We start from the raw sequence: 21,935 nt of genomic DNA on the forward strand, positions 1-21,935 counted from the left end.
TTATTTAAGATTTTTTGCCTAAATGGAAGCCAAAATGGAAACTCAAAAGCCCCCTTATTATGCATTGCACACTTTTTTGGCACTGATGTTCTTTTTGTGAAAGACTGCACACATTTGCAGTTGTGATCTAAATTATTTATATCTTTTAAATATTTTGAACAGATTATGTTTACCGAATTAAAAATGGGTGATCCCTTTTTCATAGAATAGTTACAATATTAGGTTAATATTCTTTGGGTTAGGGGCTGCCAAATTTGGTATTTGCCTTGGAAAAGTCTTCTGTTTTTATTTCAACCTGTAGATTTAAATTATGCAAACTCCTTGATAGTGCAGATTGCACAAAATCATTGTTTTTTTTATCTCTTACTTTTGTGTTACTAGTGACTTGCTAATTTTCAATTTTTTTTTGATTTGTCAATATCATTTATTGCAGTTGTCAGTTGTTTAATGATACTTATCTATATGATCCAAATGAAATTGTGAACTATATATCTTTTATTTTTATCAGCCTTTACCCTCACCTGTTCTCCAGAGCTTACATCAATTTTAAAAACCCTGATGATATAATTCTGTTCAGAGACCGATTTGATGGATATATCTTCATTGATAATAAAGGTAAACATGCAAAATGGTTGAGTTACAAATCAAACAATCTAGACTTCCCATTTTACAGAAACTTCCATTTACTCATTAAGTACCCCCACAGCTGCTGCATCTCCTGTAATGTCTGTTGGATATCAACATTTATCTGTGTTTGCACCAAAAATAAATCAAGCTTAATTGCTATTTGTGCAAAAATATTAAATTTTTTCAAACCCACTACCCACTATTCCCGTGAGTGTGCAGCCACAATATAACTGAAATGTTCTTGTGCACATAGCCTTTGTTGCTGCACAGCTAGGATTTTCTTTTGTATAATGTTAATATAATTGTGAAGTACCCTGTAATTAATTATGTATTAATGAATGTAATACATAAATTTTCTAAGTAATAAATATACCACAACCTTTACTTTGAAACATTTTAGAGCTTCAATGTATTTATATTGTCACTGTTACAAATTGTCACAATAAACACAGAATGGAAATTAGTAATTCATTGTTGATAAACCGCCAGTCCACTAAGCACTGATGCCATCCAGTCAAACATTTTACTTTTGCTATTGTGCCTGTCCGTTGTTCTAACTGCCTGACGACATTTACGTGTGTTGTGAGTTGTGGTTTGTGTTAGCTGCATGTGAAAAATTCTACATTCTGACTATTTGGGTAAGTAACCTTTCAGCAAAAGCTATAAATTCTGACATCGATACTGCGCCTATTATTCGATTCGTTCAACGTGTGTGTAATCATTTGGATAATAGATTTCCTGACAGTGAGTTAAAAGAATGGCAAACACGACCAATTTTGAATTTGGAAAAGAGAATGTGGTATGACTGACAAAAAAAAATACCCAGCTCTTAATACAAACAACAATAAAAGCATTGCCTCCAATATATCACAGTAATAATTGATTTCAAATTTGTCATTTCTGAGAAGTTAAGATATTCACTGATATGTTGAACTACATACTTAGAAATGAAGAATTTGGAGAACTGTCAATGCTTGTTGACATCGTTGGTACATTTTAAGCTTCTAGTGCTGATTGCAAACATGGATTCAGTCTTATAAATTCAATCATATGGAAATCCAGCAACAGACTAGAATTGGAACATTTTGATGATCTAATGAGGATTAATATGTATCTTTTTCTGGATGCAAGATTAATCTGAACAATGTTTATAAACAATGGATTTGTAATAAAGACAGATGAGAAAAAGTTTACGAAATGTGAAAGGTTTTCTTTGTTGTATTGTATTTCATTATACCTTTCAATTAATAAGTAAAATCAAAACTGTGATATTTCAATTTTCATTCTAAATATTCATATATACATACTACAGAAAACCATTTAAAGTGTCGTGCAATTTTCAGGCATGTTTTTTAAAAAACCTGTAGAGCAATGGTTTGGTCTTCACAGCTGACAAAAAAAAATATATTAGAGCAAATGGTGCCCATTACTTTTAATCATGATTTCTATCATTATACATTTGTGACTTTCTTGATTACTTGGCTCATAAGGACTTGTTTAATGAATAAAAATGGATTCTAGATCAATTTGTTAACAGAAATTTCAGATGAAGAGTTTAAAATGTCTCATAGTTGGAATGTATTAAAAATTAGTTAAAGACCAAATCTTATTGTGCTCAAATCTTAAAAACTATATGATCACTGTTTATGTTTACAGTCATAATTTCCTAATGTGACTTGCATTGGAAGCACAGCAAATACTTAAATTTGAACAGAATTTTGGTTTGAAACTTGTATTAAACAACAAATTACTCTTTATCTTCCTATGATTGGAACCCATGCAGGCCAGGAATACCCTGCTGTAGTTGAGTTTGCACCATTTCAGAAAATTTCTAAAAGGAAATTGAAGAAGAAAGATGCAAAATCAGGAAGTATTGAAGAAGGTAATTATCTTGAATGAAAGAAAAGCAAAATAACTCTGTCAGTACTGTACTTAGACTTACATGTTCAACACTTCATCTCACATACAGAGCAACATTGTAACATACAAATTGTTAACTTGAAGTGCTTAATGAGATAATGCCTTTTCTATGTTCAATTATGAATATTATGAAGAAGGGCCATAAAGCTAATTGCATTATCAATTAGATAAAATTCAGTTGGCCCTTTTACCAAATAATGCAAACCAAGCCAAATTAACAACTAAAAACCAATGCAGAAAAAGTATTTTTTTTATTTTTATTTAACAGAAAGAAAACATGGTATCTTTGATTAACATCTAAAATTTTGATCAATTAATAAAATGTTGTAATGTATGATTAGGATGCATTAAACAAATTTTAATGCCTACTCAACTATCAAAATCATAATATTTGATGATGAAGGAATATTGTTTCCTTCTTTATTTCTCAGTAAGGAACTCTGTTCTCCTTTTAATATATTCTGGTTTAGTTAATATAAGTATTTGCAATGTCTTTAGATATTGAAAATCCAAATTATCCTTCATTAGAATCAGAATATCAAATTTTTGCTATTGGCATGACATTGTTTTACATCTGATTACATTTTCTATTTTTCCAATATTTTTTATTTGTTTCCTTTGTTACCAAATCCACTCATTTTATCATTGACAGGAAACCATCAAATTTGTTCTCTTAGTTGCCAGCCACTTTAATTCCAATAACAGCATGTCCGTACAAACCTCCTCTATTGCCAAGTTGATGTTACATGCAAATTTGAGGAAAACCACCTTATATTCTGCCTTGGTAGTCTCCAACCTGATGGCATGAATATCAATTTCTCTAACTTCCGGTAATCACTCCCCTCTGTTCCTTATTTTTTGTCATCTCTCTGAAATCCATCACTCCATCTCTTTTCCATCTCCCACTCTCTCAATTACCCATACATTCTCACACTGTTCCCCCCCCCCCCCCCCCCGCCTTACCACTTTCCCTATATTAAAGGATCCACTGTCCTGGCCTATCAGATTCCACCTTCTTCAGCTCTTTGTTACTTCCACTTATTACCTCTCAGCATCTGATAGCATTTCTAGTCCCCCTCCCTCACCTGACTTTCTCCCTCTTCACCTGGATCTACATATCACATGCCAGCTCTTGCTCAACCCTTTCTCCCCATGATTCTTGTATACTAGCTCCTTTGTGTATTGCTCTGAATTTCCAACATTTGTAATCTCGTGTCTCTTCTTGTTCTACAATAATGTTATTTGATACCTTTGTACAAATGGAGTAATTGAGCTTTATAATTGGATCTTTTATTTCTTCATTGACTGTTCACAAAAATCCATTCATTTGTTTCAGCTCCTTAAATGCAGTGGAATCATTAAGCAATCTAAGGATTTAAGTTTGAAGACCATACATTATTTCCATTCCATTTACCCATACACCCCAAAGCTATCTGCATTTGTTTCTATCATGTAAAAAATTGCCCACGCATTGTGTTTTGCTATGTACTGTAGTTATACAGCACAGAAAGAAACCCTTTAGGTCCATGCTGACCAAATTGCCAACCATGCTAAACCCTATGTACTTACATAGCTTCTGGATAGATTGTCCTTTTGAGGCAGGGAAAAGATGGTAGGGTGAAAGAACCATGGTTGACAAGAGAAGTGAAGTATCTAGTCAAGAGGAAGAAAGGAACATAAGGTTTAGGAAGCAAGGATGCTTGAAAGTCATCAGGTAACCAGGAAGAAGCTTAAGAAGGGACTGAGGAGAGCTAGAAGGGGACATGAGAAGGCCTTGGTGATTAGGACTAGGGTATGTTCTACACATATGTGAAGAACAGGAAGCTAACCACACTGAAGGTATTCCAGTCAGGAATAAATGAGGAAACATGTGCCTGAAGTTTGGAGAGATCCCTAATGAATACTTCAATTTAGTGTTCGTTGGTGAGAGGGACCTTGTTATGCTGGAATGTGTTACTGTTAAGAAACAGGACGTACTAGATCTTTTGAAAAACATTAAAATAGATAAACCTCTGGGCCAGATAGGATATATGCCAGGTTAATATGGGAAGTGAGGAAGAAGATTGCTGCACTTTTAGCAATGATCTTTGCATCCTCACTGGCCATAGGAGTAGTACTAAAAGATTGGAGAAGGCAAATATTATCCCTTTGTTCAAGAAAGGTAATAGGGATAATTATTAGAATTATAGACCTGTAAACCTTACATCAGTGATGGGCAAACAGTTCATGAGAATTCTTAGAGAAAGGATTTACAAACATTTGGAGAAGCATAGTTTGATTAAGGATGGTCAGCATGGCTTTGTGAGGGGCAGGTTGTGCCTCACGAGCCTGATTGATTTCTTTGAGGAAGTGACAAAACAGATTGATGAAGGTAGAGCAGTGGATATGGTGTATGAGGATTTTAGTAAGGTGTTCAACAAGGTTCCCATGGTAGGTTCATTCAGAAAGTCAGGAAGCACAGGATTCAGGGAAAATTGGCTTGTAAATCCAAAATTGGCTTAACTGCATAAGGTGGTAGTAGATGAAGTATATTCTGCCTGGAGGTCAGTGACCAATGGTGTTCGACAGGGAAGAGTTCTGGGATCCCTGCTCTTTGTGAGTTTTATAAATGACTTAGATGAGGAAGTAGAAGTTAGTAAGTTTGCAATGACCTAAAGGTTGGTGGTCATATTGTGGATGATATAGATGGTTGTCGTAGGTTACAATGGGGTATTATAGGCATATGTAAGATGCCCATTCAAACTAGTCCAATTTGGCCCATATCCTTCTAAACCTTTCCTATCCACTTATTTGTCCAATTGTCTTTTTAAAATTATTATTCTACCTGCTCAAACTCTTCCCTGTGAAGGTGTGTATAGGACCTCTTAAGGTCCTATTAAAGCTTTCCCCCTCTCAACTTAAATCTATGCCACCTAGTTCTTGATTCTCCAGACCTGGGAAAATACTGAGTGCATTCACTCTTCTAAATTTATACAACTCTTTAAGGTCAGCTATGTTTCCTATGCTCTAAGGAATAAAATAAATTCCTAACCTGTTCATCCTCTCCTTATAACTCAGTCCATAAAACCTGGTAACATCCTTGTAAATCTTTTTAGCTCTCTTTCTAATTTAATGACATCTTTACTCTAGCAGAGTGACCAAAGTTGAACACAATACTCCAAGTGCGGCCTCACCAGCATTTTGTACAATTGCATCATAACCTCCCAACGTCGTCAGTGCCATGACTGATGAAGGCAGTGTGCTGAAAGCCTTCTTCACCACCCTGTCTACCTGTGACTCCACTTTCAGGGATCCATGTTCCTGAATACCAGTGTCCCTCTTTTCTACGACACTCCCTACACCCCTACTGTTTACTGTGAATGGATGCTGCAAAGATTGAAGGCATTGTCTTCGGTCACTGCCAAAATTCAAATTCCTGACTAGTATTCCTGTTTCAGGATATAGTCCAGAGCTGAAGCAGTCTCTTTAGAACTTTGATGTCCACTCTCTAGCACTTGAATATCCACTCTATCACCAAAACTATCCTTAATGTCAGCCAGTTCTGTACTTTCTCTCAAATGATCTTATCCTTACCTTTGCCTTTGTTACCACAGAATATAACTATTCCAGTTATCTCTTGGGTTGCCTTCCTTCTTTGCATGGATTAATTTTGCATGGAGTTTAGTCGGTACTCTCCTGCTCAAATTATATTACAGTAATTGGCTGCAAATCTGTGTCACCTATTATGACTGCATTTGCCAATTTCTGTGGCTTTCTGCTTAAATAATACCTTCTCTGACTTTTAAAACTCATCATCCTAGTATTCAAGTTGCTCTGACTTATTTTCCAATCCTTCAGTCTCTGAAATCTTTTTCAGTCCTGTAAGCTTAAATCTTTGTTCCATCCTTCAATAACAATCTCTTGCTCTCCTGAAGTTATTTTAATTTCTCTACCAAAAACAGCTTTTCCATTTGCCTAGACCAAAACGTTCCATGCCTAAAACTCACTGTACTACTTTTCTTTCATCTGGATCTTAACATGTAATGTAATGTTGATCAAGTCTTAGGCTGTGTGTCCTAGTGTCAGTGTAGTTTAGTATCAAACTTCAGTTTATATTCCTGCTGAATGTTTTGAGATATTTCTCTACCTTGTTTGCACTCACAATGCAAATTGTTCTTTTGGAAGAGCAATAATTTAAGATGAGAGGTTTCAAAACTACAGAAAAGTACCATCCTCTTTTTGCATGTTTTCATGCTTTCTGTTTTTTGGTTTAAATTAATTTAACTCACACCACCATTGTCACTGAAAAATACTGACATCATATGCATTATTAAGCAATTTAAAATTTTCTCAGTCATATTTTATTACTTCATAATGATTTTACATATAATGCTTGAACTTCCTGCACATTAAAATAAAAAGGAAATTAAATTGTGAGATCCATCATAATTAATGTAAAAGTATTTCCTCTTACTAGATGAGCTTGAGGGTAGTAGGAGACAGGGGTAATGTGTGTTTTGTGCTGGTGGAAAGAATCCAAAGATGATAAAAATCTGAAAATCTAATGACTGAAATTTTAAAAAATGTTGATATTTACTTTTTTTTTAATCTTAGAAAATTATATTATAAATTACTATATTAAAACCGATGCTGACATGTACAGTATCTTAATATAAAATTGAAGGTGTCTTCTGATATGGAATCACAGTATAGTTAAGCAAAGAAGGAGGTTATTCAGCCTGTTTAGTTTAGGCTGTCTCCATGCAAGAGTATGCCAATGAGTTTCACTTTCCTTGTTTCTATACATGATCCACAAATTATTTCCTTTTCGGATAACTAGCTCTCTTTTGAACACTGCAATTGAACCCATTTCCACAATTAACCCTGATACTACACACAGATCTTAACAACTTTTTAGAAGTACTCAAGCATTTTTTTAGAAGTTTGTTTTTCCTCATGTCATCTTACACATAGAAGTATTACTAAATGTTAGAAGAGCTGAGCACCTCTGCTGGGTCAAGGGGGCCCAAAACGAAGCTATGCTTCAACACCAGAGATCTTAAGTCAAAATAATGCAGCCATTTCTTGACCATCAGCCTCTTAACAAAACGGAGGTTTGGAAATGGAGCCTTAATTGCATCTGTGCACTATAACAGCATAGTATGTCTGATCCCTCACATTTTCAGAATAGAGAGGTCATAAATTGAAATGGTTCCTTTAAAAATGGGTTAAATAGGTCCAATAATTATAAATTCACTGGTCCTTTCTGGAATCACTGAGTGAATGAAATATATTCAGAATATGCAAATTGTTAAGAACACAGTGGAAGCTATAAGTCATAAGATCCCTATATACTGCTCCACTATTCTACAATGTCCTGGCTGAGAGCCTGCCTCAACTTTACTTTCACTACATCCATTGGTGTACAAAAACAATGTGCCACATTTGTTTTACTAAAAAAGATTTGGAAAAATGCTTGCCTAAAAGTTATCAGTTCCTTTTAAATATATGTTTATAGTATTCGATTTTTATTATTTTTTACACAGTTGCTCTCTAACTTTAGTATACCTTTAACCTCGCGATAGACTGGCGTCCTATCTGGGGGGGAGTCTTGTACTCTCAGTCGCTTCACGCCACGGAAACCGGCATAAGCACCAGCCTGATGGGCCACAAGGCTTGGGACAGACTTTAACTTTTAATGGTAAATAGAGGAGTGTCTAAGTTGCTCTGCTTTAACCAATTAACAGAAAACATATTCAAATAATTTTTTCTTGTGCTATTTGTAACATCTATTAGACTATAATAAAAAGTAATGAAGTCTCATCAGTTTTTTTAATATTTATAAATACTTGAACATATTTTTGTGTAATTACAGATCCTGAGTACAAGAAATTTTTGGAAAGTTACTGTGCTGATGAAGAAAAAGTTGCAGCTAACCCAGAGACATTACTGGGCGAGATAGAGGCAAAGACCAGAGAACTGATCGGTTAGTCTGATGGTGATTTTCAGGTCCACTTTTGTCACCACTTTTTAGATAGTACTTATTTAGGAGCATGGCCAATTATGATTTTATTATATTGTTAGAATCATTAACTGATCAAATGTGAGTTAAACTGTACAGGGGATAATTCCTTATGTGGATGTATTCATTATATATTTTTTACAAGGAATATTTTGAACTATACTTAAAATCAAACTTTAAGATTAAATCTCTAACCCAAATAGGACAAAGATCTTCTCCACTTTTGGATAATTAACATCCAGTTAAGACCAGATCCATTAGCTTTGCTTTTGTTTGCTATTTCATACAAGTCACTTCATTGTTTTGTTTATGTCTGACCTCTGACTAGATTAGTTTTTCCTTCTTATATTTTTATTCTATTATAAAAAAAATGTCCATGGGGAATGAGTATTGATAACTAATACTACTAGCATTTGTGATTTCAGAAAGTAAGGTGTTTTAATCCGTGAAGAAATATTGTTCATGTTAATTAATATTCCAATTTAGCATATTACTGACCTTCATACAGGTATAGTGAATGATGGTGCACTCTTGACAGTGTAAAATACTTTTTCCAGTATCGGCAAAATTAAAACATTAAATTACTGCAGTTGGTTCAACTTGGTAAACTTAGTCTATCATGCCAGTGCCAGCTTCATGAAAGATCAATCCATTTAGTCGCACCAGAATAACACACACATCCTGTCATACCAGCCTGCCTTTGCATTACAGCCTTACATGTTTTTTGGTTACCCTGTACATTCTCTTTTGAAAATTATTTGAATCTGCTTCCATCTTCCTTTCTGATACTGCATTCCATGTCATGCTAATGCAATGTGTAAGAAAAATCCTCTGATATTCCTTCTGGTTATTTTGTTTATGCTCTAAAGCCTGTGCTTTTGGATATTGACTACTGTAGGGAGAAACAATTATTCTTATTTAGTCTTAACAAACTCTGCATAATTTTGAAAATTGCTGTCAATCAGCCCTTAACCTTCTTGTTCCAAGAAAAGTTCCATGTTTAGTGATACATAAATGATTAAGTCCCTCATCCCTATTCCCACTGGGTTAAATTGCTTCTGAACAGTCTCCTTGGCTTTGAGGTACATCTCAGACTCTGCTACACTAAATTTGCCACAATGTTCTTCTACCTGATACCTACCCGGTGATTCAAAATGGGATTAACCAAACAAAAAAAAGAAATCTTCCCATTGCGCAATATGCATCATAGTTAGAGACCATATCAAAAACACTTCAAATCTAATGAAGTAACCTCAGTGTTAATGAGATACCAGCCAATTTACTAGCAGCACACTGATTCTGCAAATGGTAGTAAGATAAAGATCTGATATACTGTACGAATTTTGTTATTTGAAGAATGAATGTTGGTTACGACATGAGTGCTAGCTACCTTGTACTGCTTCATGATGCAGAATTTTTACATCTATTTGAAAGAGCGGATTCAATTTTATCCAGTAGACAAACTATCTCTGTTGATGGAGTACTGTCACAGTTCACACGTTACAGGGTCACAGAATGGATACAATTGGGAAGGAAGCTGATTGTTCAGTCAGGTCTGTGCCGGGCCTATGTAAGAACAATCCAGATACTCCCTCACCATCTCCCCTCAGACCTGTACTTCTTTTTCCTTTCCAGATACACATCTAGTTCCTTTTTTAAAAGCTGTGATTGACTTTGCCTCTACTCACCCCGCTGAAGTTCATTTCAGATTCTAACTACTTGCTAAAGAGAAAAAAAAAACATTTTCTATGTGTTTCATTTTATTCCTTTGACAATTTCCTTCATTAAACATCCTCTGGTTCTTTTTGGCAATCAAATTGGGTTCTCTCCAATTCCACTGGCTAAATCCTTCATGATATTGAGGGCCTATTATCAAGTCCGCTCCCAATTTCTCCAGTCCATTTGCATAACTAAAGTCCTTTATTACTGGAATCATTATAGTAAACCTCTTTTGCCTCTTCTGCACCCTCTCTGAGTTCAGTCCATATTTTGCACTCATATCCCAAAAATTAAAGTTGCAACCATCTGACTTGGAGGAAGTGAAACTATCATTGACTCATGCCTGTTTTATTAAGCTCAGTATTTGCTTGCTTTTGTACTAGCTGTATATTTATAAATAATTGTATGTAGTATTGCCAATCTTTCAATTTCTATACCTCCTTCAAAGTTGTACTATTCAATTTATAATATCTCCAGTTGACCTTCTTTCTAAAGGCTACTGCTATATTGCATTGAATTTTATCTGCCACGTGACTAACTATTCAGTCATTATATCTATTCTATTTTTAAGTTGACTACTGCCTTCATATATTGCATTTTCATTTTGTGTATTTATTGCAATTTTGAAATCATGCCATCTATACCCAGATCTACTTTATTACTATACATTAAATTAAGCAATTTTAATATCAATCTCTTAGTTCAACTCTGGCTTATGGAAATAAACATCTGACAAATAGGACAAGTATCAACTATTTTTAGCTTTCTCAACATCCAGAAATTTTGACCAGACACTTACTAACATTAGTTACATACATAAAGATACCTGAAATGATTTTAGCATCAAACTTTCATCAAATGATGTTTTTCTGCTGGCAATATAGCTTGGGAAAATTTGATTGGGCTTTGTCAGAAAGGCCTTTTATTGGTAAGATTAAGAACATTTGAGTTCATTGTGCTGCATCTCATTGAAGCAGTCATTCGTGCAACAGGTAACATTCCTGTAGCAAGCCTTTACATATGCACCATAGTTTCTAGTGTATACACCTTTACTTACATTAATTTTGTGTGTTTCAGGTTTACTTTGTGACATTTGTTCAATAGTATTTGAAGTCTATTTTGCACTATTAACCACACTACCCTAATGAGCCTTATTGATCATATCAATAATCTAGGCAGTCAATCTAAGTTTGTTGAAAACTATTTTACTGTTTTCATACTGGAACATGTTCCTTAATATTTATTTTTGCAACCACAGATTCTCATTGGCTCAGATAAAATGCCAGGTAGTTTCTCCATTACTGACACTGCTTTGCCTGGTATGTGGTTATTGAATTTATCCTTCTCCACAGGCATGTAACATTTTCAAACTGCCAGTCTCATATCCAAGAAAGTTTGAAGAATAATAGCCAAAGACACTGTTTTGTTTTACACACTTAACCAACAGTATTCTATTCAGCCTGATTGATTTTTTTCTATGAATGCTGACCACCTTTGCTTAACATATAATATTTAAATTCTAAAGCTGTTCCTTTTCTCCTGGAAAACTGGCACCATCTTCTTCTGTGAAGACATGAAAAATAGTCATTCAGTATTTTAGCCTTGCTGTCTGTCTGCAAGAACATCTAACCTTAAAGGATGGAGACTTTTACAAGAGCCAGCAATCAGAGAAATTTAGCAAATAACATAAAACAAAGAGCAAGTGCTTTAATGGATATATGAAAAAAGCAAGAACTAACTTGTGTAAATGTGGAAATCTCTAGAGAGTGAATCTGTAGAATTAATAGCTGAAAACAAGGAACTGGGAGATTAGTAAAATCAGTACTTTGCAGCAGTCTTTATAGTGAACTTTATTGCAAACATCCAAAGATTTCTAATGGGCTTGCTTCAAACACTGTAGAAGAATTTGTAATATTCACTATCACAAGGAGCAAAGTATTAGGAAAAAAATTAATGTGCCTAAAGTGAGGCAAGTGACCTGCATCTGAGCATTTTAAGGACAATGCTGAAGAGGTTGTGGAGCCATTGGTTGAAATGTTTTAAAACTCCACTGAGTTCTGGGAAGTACCAGCAGATTGAAAAAACAAAAACGTGATCCCATTGCTTAAGAAGACTAAAGTGGGTAGCTATAGGCCTATATGTTGTGCATAAGATGTTAAATCTATGATCAAAAAAGTAGCAAGTCATTTAGGGAAGCTTAATGTGATAAACCCAGGTCAATGTGGTTTTATAAAAGGTGAGTCCCATTTGACAAATGTGAGAATTCTTTGAGGATGTAAAAAGCAGAGTTACTATAGAGAAACAGAAATATATAGGTACTATTTGGATTTTCAGAACACATTTGACAAGGTTCCATCTAAAAGCATGATGTACAAAATTAGAACATTTGGAGAATTGTATTAACATGGATGGAAGAGTCATTATTGCTCAGAGGACAGCATTGGAATAAATGGATCTTTAAAAGCTGGCCAAGAAAGCAAAACATTAATTAGAAAACACTACATTAATTGGAAAACTGTGTACAGTTGTTTACGGAGCAGTATAGGGAAACCAGGACCACATTCTCCTGGGAACAGAAAGTATTAGGCAGACCCAGGATAACTTCCCAGTCTGGTCAGGAACTTCTATCAGGCAAGTCCTCTGCTGATCTCTTACCCTTCAGGACCCTCATCTACATACTTCTCTTACATCCCTTAATGTGTTCTGACCTCAGTTCCGAATTCCTGGACCTCACAATTCCACCCAGAATAGAAGCCTCTATCTCCAGTCTCCTCCCTCTTCATCACCAGTTCATTGGCAGCCACAACTTCAGTGTTTACCAGCCCTATTTCTTGAAATTAGTGCTTGACCAGTAAGGCTCCTGATACCAATTTATCTCCCTTTGCTTTCCTCTATTTTTCTCCAAATCCTGTGTGCTACACCACTGCACCAGGTTCTAGTGCCTTTTCCAGCACCAACAGAAAGTGATGCTTCTGTCCCCACAAGGCAGCACAGGTAACAAAGCCTCTTCCCCATCCTCCTTCTACCCTCATCCCCTATATGTACTGTACAGGGCTGTAGTGTTTCCCTCCGTCCCCACTTTCCAACCCCCCGACCCACCCCCCAATCATCACTTCATCCACTGTACAGGCCTAGTCCTGGCTCGAGTCACAAACCATCTTAACCTATATTCTTTGCCAATGCGGGGAACCCCATGGCCTCAGTAACTGCTGCCTTCCATGGAAGACCAGCTGTATTGCGTTCATCTGCATCTGTATTAGTGCAATGATTGGACTGCTGATGGCTTGTTCTTGCTGACAATGTCCCATGCACCATCAATCTACAGGACATGACACTCAGAGATTTGGGCTAAATTATTTTTTTGTGTGACTGTGTGTTTACTGCTATTGTAATTATATGTACTCTATATGCTTTGCGCTGTATATGATTGTTGGTACTGTGTTGTGCAGCTTGGCTGCAGAGTAACGCTATTTCGTTTGGCTGTATTCATGTATGGTTGAATGACAGTTAAATTTGAGCTTGAGCTTGAACTTGCCAGAAACTGCCCTTACACCAGATCACAAAGGCTATCTAGTGCATTCTCTTAAATATTTACCAATATCATTTTAATGTTACATAATGATGGGCCAAAATCATAATATTTATCTTATGCCTTCTTCAGTGGCAACTGCATCATACAGCTAAGATAATTGTATATGTCCTGACGAAGGGTTCCGGCCCGAAACGTCGACTCATCATTTCTAACTGATGCTGCCCGACCTGCTGAGTTCATCCAGCGTACTGAAAGTGTTGCTTTGATCACAGCATCTGCAGATTATTTTGTGTTTACAGCTAAGATAGTTAATACTCATTTTACATAATGATTCCACTCCATTACCTCACACATTAAAAAAGCAATGTACCTACATCAACTTCTTCACATTTAGAACTAAGCATGATATTCTATCCACAGATTTTAACTTGCAGCAAAAGAAAATGATACTAACCAGAACATTCTTTCCATTACATACTACAGAGTTAATTGAGGAGCCACAATTGGTTTCTGTCTAGCAATTGCCTTCCTTGGTAAAGACTAATCTAGTTCTAGTTAGAAAAGATTCTCTGGGAAAGTCCATATGGATTATACACCAACTGTTAGTCATGGCCAAGTGCACTTTAAACTTTTAAGGAAGTTTATAACTGTGGGACTTGGACAACTTGGATATCAGGAACATTCAAATTTTATATCATTGGCACTTTTAAAAGGTTGTGATATCAGATGAGTATTTGAGGTTTTAATCACTTGGACTTTGTCCAGGCTGCAGTTTTAAAGATTGAATCCATTCTAATCAAAATTCAGTTGAAATGGATTGTGCTTGAATAATGGATAGAGTGCCAAAGCAGCCTATCTTATTTGAAAGGGAACAATGTTCCTTTCAAAAATCAAAAAGGGCATACACAAAAAATATATAATATAAAAATCAATCAGGATGGAAAGGAATAATTAAATAAGCTCGCTATCTAGAACAATAGATGCAATGCTTCAAGTGGCAGTCTTGGCTTTGTGCAATATATGGCATTCTAGAGGACATCAATTAGGCTAACACATAAGTGGAGTGTCGGGAATGCTGCCTTTCAGCTGGTACTTTATAGCAAGGTTCTGAATCAAAATGTTTCATAAATTATTTTAAAGAGTAGACTTCTACCTGTATCCCAGCTGATATTCGGCCCTTGACCAACATCACTGGTAGGTTTCCAAGTCATTCATTTAATTAGTGTTTGTGAGACCTTGCAGTACACACATTGACTTTTGCCTTTCCGTATCTTCTAACAGGGAATACCCTTCAAAAGTACTTCATTGGCTCTAAAGTGCTTTGGGACACCATAAGGTCATGAAAAACATTATGTGAATGCAACACCTGCCTTTCTTGTATGTGGTTGGGTCTACCTCGTACAAGTTGGATTAATGAACTATACCTAGATCTCATGAATTGAATGGGTGACCCAAATATCCCATATTTATCTGATTAACATTTGATCAATGTTGCAACAGACAACCAACTATATGCATGTCTTTTCACTGTGTTGTTTGGCTCTTTGGATATCTGAGATCTTCATCAGTTATCAAAATATATCACTGCACACACAGATTTAATTGTGCAATGACTTAATTTTTACTCCCTCTTCTAAACTAAGCATTAAAAATGTTGTTGAATTTAGCATGTGGATCTCTGCACCAGTGGTATCTTTAATAACTGTATCATTTGTTTGTGTGTGTGTTAACCTATGACTCTTATTTTTAAGGATTACAGAAAAAAGAGCAGGAGAAATGGAATGAGAATCGATAGCTCTAGTTAAGGAGCTAGATCTGCACAGGCACAATGAGATAGATGGCATCCTTCAGTGCTATAAATTTTATGGTTCTCACAATATTGGGCTCAAACTTTTCCAGTTCATAGTTTATATGTACAGCCTGAAAATTTGTTTTTGCATTGCTGGCAGGTACAGACCAATTTCCAACTCTGGAGAATGTCTATAGCCAGGAACTTAAAGGTGTAAACAGAACTTGGAAGCAGCTGCACGTGTACAAGAACACAGGTGCGCAGTTGTTTTAAAGTCACAGCTGTGACTATTGAACCACTGCATAATTGCACTTGTTCACTATAGCCAATTGAAATCAATTCCACGATATAAACTGCGCATATTCAAAATATTGGCATTCTTAGCAAAATGACTTCCTCACTGTTGTGCTAATAGTTAAATGATGAAGGGAAATTAATTTGACTTATATATTTCAAAATTAATCAGAATTGATATAACTTTTGAAAGAGTAATAATGATGAAACTCTTTAAGGCATGTAATAGCAATACAATTTTGCATGAATACCTTGAAAGTATAGACTATGTCAATACATTTTATTTTGGAGGAATGATGATTGTTTAGAGACTAAATTCAATTACTGCATTATTTCCAGCTAGGCGAACAACCCCTCTTCTGGAATATATCAAAAACAAGAAGCTGGAAAAGCAGGTGGAACTTTATTTTTTATATTGTCTTTATTGTTAACTCCAACATTTGTTCATAAAACTGGCATTTTCTTCAATTGAACCTTGTTACATTCCAGCGAATTAGAGAGGAAAAAAGAGAAGAAAGAAGAAGGCGGGAGCTGGAAAAAAAACGCTTGAGGGAGGAAGAAAAAAGAAAACGTAGAGAGGAAGAACGGCGTAAAAGGAAAGAAGCAGAGAAACAGAAAAAAATAGCAGAAAAGGAAAGGAAAGAAGAAATCAAAATTAAGGTTTATTTCTTTACTTTAGTAGATTGGGGGAATTTATCCAGAATTTTATTTAATGTGTAATTTCACTTTGTTGTGTAAAATGTTAGTTCTTAATTGTAAAACACTTGGGGTGCTTATACAAGTTTACATCACCAGTAACTACAAAATACCTTCACAAACACAGCAAAAATGCCATCTTTTGAAGTCAGTCATTATTACCTCTCATTTGCATTGTTGTTATATAAATACTTGGATAGTGCTGACATAATTAACTATGTTAGTAAGACTAAATAAAACTTAGGTAAAGGGAATGCATCAAGTCCTTAATGTAATGTTAAATGTTGACTGATGTGAGATTCTTTTTTTCAAACCCTGGAAACTTTCTGTATGATGATCATTGGAATAGGTCTATCTTATTACCTTTTTATTTATATTTAAAGTTTTATTGAAACATGATAGTGGCTTTTTTAACTGCAGGCCTAACTCTACTGAATTGATGCTTAACAAACATTTGTCTGAGTATTTGAATGCATAATTGTTAGCTCATGGTGGGTTCCAATTTCCTATCAAGAACTTAGCATCACTAAGGTCAATTGTCAAATTGACCAAAGTCAAGATTTGTTCATTCAGCAGAAGCAGTGATATCTTGGATTTCTTCTTAATCTATACATATACTGAGCATTTGGTTTTTTTCAAGGCAGAAAACGTAATTCCAGTTGTAAATACATTGATGCACACACACAAATGAGCTGCCTTCTGCATCAGGTGTTCCAGCAGTAATGTTATTCACACTATTCTGAGGCACTCTTTTCCTTGGACACGCCCAGCCTAACTAGGTTTTAATAGCAATATTTACTCTCCAGCAGCTTGATTTCAAGAGGCTTCTCTGAGCAGGTCCCAGCCGGCACTGGGAATTCTACTTAGGTATGTCCTCTTTATTTGCTTGCCCCATGTCCTTTTAGACCCTGTGCTGCACAGCAATCCTTGCACCCCCCTCAACCCTGCAAAAGTTCACTAACTTTGCCTGAAATCTTGTGGCATCATCTTCAAAACTTATTTTCCCTTGATGCCACTCTGACACTAATTACAAGTGTCCAACTCACCGCTTGCAGGGATTGAACCTTTCTAATTTACAAATTAAATCAGATAATGGTGAAAAAACTGCAGCTCAGACAGCATCTGTTGAAAGGGAAACAGAAAATGTTTCAGGTCTGCAACTATTTTTCTTTCAACAGATGTTGCCTGCGTTTTCAACGTTTTCTGGTTTTATTTCAGATCAGCATTTGCATTTTATTTATATCTTCTAATCCATAACGCTTGACTTGCTCACTTGGATTTTCTTGAATTCTTTCTCGGGCCCTACATTGTACAGAACCTAAAGAAAATACTTCATTTTAATGTAAAATCAATTAATTCACATCAGAGATGCTCTTGCATCAGATTTACTTAATTTTAAATTGGCAGGCACTGCACTGATGCACTGCACTAATGTTCCTCTTTGCATGTGGGTGTATTTCTAAGTTACCCTATACCTATTCTATATCAAGAATGGACCTAACCTAAAAATAACAACAGGCATGTCTGTTTCTTTAAGTAGTTTTGTAATTGGCAAGATTGTTTGAAAATATATTTTTAAATGGTCTTCAGATATTTGCTGACTATATTTTATGTTACAATCAGAGTTCACTGAAGGGGAATAAAAGGGGATTTCTACTGTATATAGCTCTTTAAAAGAGTAAAGATTTATAGGTGTGGCGGAGTATAGTGTTAGAATTGTAGTTGTACTTATTCAGAAGATAGATTGAAACACCACTACAGCACAGAAATTTCATTTCAATTAGTTAAATTACACCTCAAATTTACTAATGGTGATCATGAAACTATAAGAGAGTTGCCTACATTTAAATCAACTATATTAGTTCACTATTATTCTTAAAGGCCCTTAATAATGCACTTATTTGGGAATGAGTAATAAATGCAGATTCTGCCAATTACTTGTATGCAGTGAATGAATTAAAACAAATGGGGTCAGAGGAATGATAGATGACTGTTAAAAAATTGCAAATCTTAATAAAAGCACAATGTTGGAAACACCTGACAGGTCTGGCAACATTTGTGGAGAGGAAAAGAATTAGCATTCAGGTAAAGATCCTTCATCAAGCTGGGAAATGGAAAAAACAAATTAAATTTGTTGAGAAAATAGAGGATAGGTGAATAAAATGAAGGGAATATTCTGATAGGCTGAGACCAGGGTTACTAATCTAGTTCCAAATTTTCTGGTACTATTTCACATTTAAATTACTCAGGAAAATTGGATGGAAAGAAAGAAAATCATTTCCAGTACACACGTGTAAGGAAGAATGAAATAATTGATACTCTGGATCCAATGCAGCACAAATGAAAACACAATAACATAAAGAATATAATAATAATAATAATAAACACAATAAATATAAGTACACAGGAAAGCTTATAATATATAGATTAATTGTATGTCCGTAAAGTGACACTAGGCACAGGAGTGTCAGTACATAAGATGTTGATAGATAAGAAAATGATAAAGCAATCGCGTTTGGGGGTGTGAATGGCTGGGTTAGTGGGTAGAGGTGTTTATAAGTCTTACTGTTTGGGGGAGTTAACTGTCTTTGAGTCTGGTTGTCCTGGCCTGGATGCTACGTAGCCTCCTCTCTGATGGGAGTGGGACAAAAATCCAAGAGCAGGATGGGTGGGATTCTTCATGATGTTACTGGCCCTTTTCCGGCACCTTTCTGTATTTATGTCCTCGATGCTGGCAGTTTTAATTATCTTTTCTAGAGCCTTCCTGTCCACCGCAGTGCAGTTTCAATACCATGCAGTATGCATCTTGTTTAGATGCTCTCTACTGTGCATCTGTAGAATGGCATGAGTATGGATATGCATAGTCCAGCTCTCTTCAGCCTCCTCAGAAAGTAGAAGCATTAATAAGCTCTCCTGACTGTTTAGGATGTATTCTGGGACCATAAGACGTTGTGTGAGATGTGTACTCCCAGGAGTGTGAGTGGTGTGAGTTACCCTCAAGTCGATAATCATCTGCTTTGTCTTGCTAACATTGAGGAAGAGATTATTTGCCTGGCATCAGGCCTCAAGCTCTTCCACCTCCTCTCTGTAGGCCATGTCAACATTTGGAGAATTGTATTAACATGGATGGAAGAGTCATTATTGCTCAGAAGACAGCATTGGAATAAATGGATCTTTAAAAGCTGGCCAAGAAAGCAAAACATTAATTAGAAAACACTATATTAATTGGAAAACTGTGTACAGTTGCTTACGGAGCAGTATAGGGAAACCAGGACAACATTCTCCTGGGAACAGAAAGTATTTGTCAGACCCAGGAAAACTTCATGTCATTGGCAAACTTGACAATATGATTATTTGAGTGTTTGGCTGTGCAGTCAAATGTGAACAAACTGTACAGCAGTGGGCTCAGCACACGGCCCGGGGGGCGGGGGAGGGGGGACTTGTGTTGAGAATGATAAGTAGAGAGAAGCCGTTGTGCATCCTGACTATCTGAAGTCTGTTGGTTGGGAAGTCCAACACCCAGTTGCACAGTGGTGTATTTAGACCAGGGAGAGTTTGTTCACCAAGATCTGTAGGACAAAAGTGCTGAATGCCAAAATGGAATCCAGAAACAGCATTCTGATATACCTGCCTTTGTTTTCCAGGTGTGTCTGGGCCAGATGCATGACAGATGCTTTGGCAGTAATGGAATGTGCACACCAGCATAGTCAGTAATGCGCTTGATGCCCAGCCAGGGATTGTTATCAGACAGGGGTTCCTGTAGGGAGCACACCTCTGTGTGTGAGATAACTATTCTTAAGGTATCAACATCTTCTACGCACCTACTGATGTAGCTGATGACAGATGAGGCATATTCTTGAGGTTTATGTCTGCTCTGTTGTGGCCACCTTGAACATCTGCCAGTTCGTCTGGTCAAAACAGTCCTGAAGCACAAAGATTGCATTATTATATCGTACAGTGATGGTCCTCTTGACCAGTTTCTCTATTTTCATATGGAGATGTGATTGAAGAGGCCAAATTGAAGATGTGGGGTGGCTTTGTATATACTGCGTCTGTTTGTTTAAATTCTGCATGGTCCAGTCTGTTTGTTCCCCTTGTGACATGTTGGTGGAACTTAGGTAAATTGTCCTGCAGGTTAATATGATTAAAGTCTCCTGCAATTATGAAGAGACCACCCAGATGTTTGTTTTGTAGAGAGCTGATGATACTGTAAAGCTCTCCCAGTACATCCTTGGTGTTCGTGATCGGAGGGGATACGAACAGTGATGATGAATACAACAGTAACCTCCCTGAGCAAATAATGTGGCCAGCAATTAATTGTAAGATATTCATTTGCCCCAGAATAATAACTGCTAATTAGAGATGGGTTTGTGCACCAGCCTTTGTTAATGACACACAGATCAACCTCCTTCGAATTTCCTCGACAGGGAGTTTCTGTCCGCATGGAACAGAGTCATCCCATCAAGTTGGGCATGTTATTGTTTAACCATGTTTCAGTAAAACCCGGAATACAGCAATTTATCATCTCTTTCTGTGCATTCATTCTCAGTCTCTGAGTCTATTTTATTTTTTAGCAAGTGGACATCGACAGGAAAGGTGATGGTACCACTGGCCTGATTGGGTTAGCTCTCAGCTTAGCAGGTGCTCCTTCTCACTTGAGGAGTTTTTACTTCCTCTCGCACTGTCTGTGTCTGTCACTTCCTCTGCTGATTTGCCTAGGCCAGGTTGCTGTCACTGGATCTGATGTCGTAGAATCCTTAGTCCACTGATCACCACTATTACTTCTGCTGCCAGCGGTTTGAAAAGTAATTTTATTTAAGAGTTCAGCAGCACTGTATTCGCGGAGCTTTGGTTGACTGAAATCCCTGACCAGAAACTTTGAAACACTATCTAAGAATTTAAAACTAGCACCATTATTGGAAGCTGGAGAAACCGCTGTGTCTCTCTGCACCGCCATTTCAAATGAAGGTGAAGAAGTTTATTACTCATAACGTGGCCACCTATGGAGGAAACAGAAGTAGTAACAGAGGCAAGAATGCCTGTCAAGCTGCACTTACGGAAAATAAAGCAGTTAACATTTCAGGTCAAAGACTCATCAGCACTGAAAAATAAAGCTAAAATGCTCAAAATAGTCAGCATGTCAAGCCAGTTTTATGGGGAAGAGAAACAGAATTAACTTTTCGGGCTGAAAATTCTTTGTCAAAAAAAAGACAAGTTATTCCAAGAAACGGAGAAGGTTAGAGAAGGCAATGGGTGAAACAGTGAAAAAGCATTTGTTCTACACATTATCCTCCCCCAGTTTCTCTGTTGTTTGCACTAGCTTGTTTTCTGTCATCAGGTTTCTCTTTTCACAGTTG

The 21,935-nt window shown here is 36.3% G+C and overlaps 1 protein-coding gene across 5 annotated transcripts in view; it reads left to right on the forward strand.

Annotated features, from left to right (window-relative positions):
- upf3a (UPF3A regulator of nonsense mediated mRNA decay) overlaps positions 1-21,935 on the forward strand; it is a 54,673-nt gene that overhangs the window by 16,005 nt on the left and 16,733 nt on the right. For 4 of the 5 annotated variants that reach the window (XR_011886573.1, XM_072263162.1, XM_072263164.1 and 1 more), the window contains exons 3-8: positions 509-615; positions 2,411-2,509; positions 8,402-8,512; positions 15,749-15,844; positions 16,222-16,277; positions 16,372-16,542. Coding sequence is in view for 4 of the 5 variants with exons in the window: in XM_072263162.1 (XP_072119263.1) it covers positions 509-615; positions 2,411-2,509; positions 8,402-8,512; positions 15,749-15,844; positions 16,222-16,277; positions 16,372-16,542 (640 nt within the window). In the remaining variant the exon portion in view is untranslated. The remainder of the gene's footprint in view (positions 1-508; positions 616-2,410; positions 2,510-8,401; positions 8,513-15,748; positions 15,845-16,221; positions 16,278-16,371; positions 16,543-21,935) is intronic. The other variant, XM_072263163.1, reaches the window with a different exon arrangement.

Source organism: Mobula birostris, chromosome 7 (assembly GCF_030028105.1).
Source record: "Mobula birostris isolate sMobBir1 chromosome 7, sMobBir1.hap1, whole genome shotgun sequence".
NCBI classification, from domain to species: Eukaryota; Metazoa; Chordata; class Chondrichthyes; order Myliobatiformes; family Myliobatidae; genus Mobula; species Mobula birostris.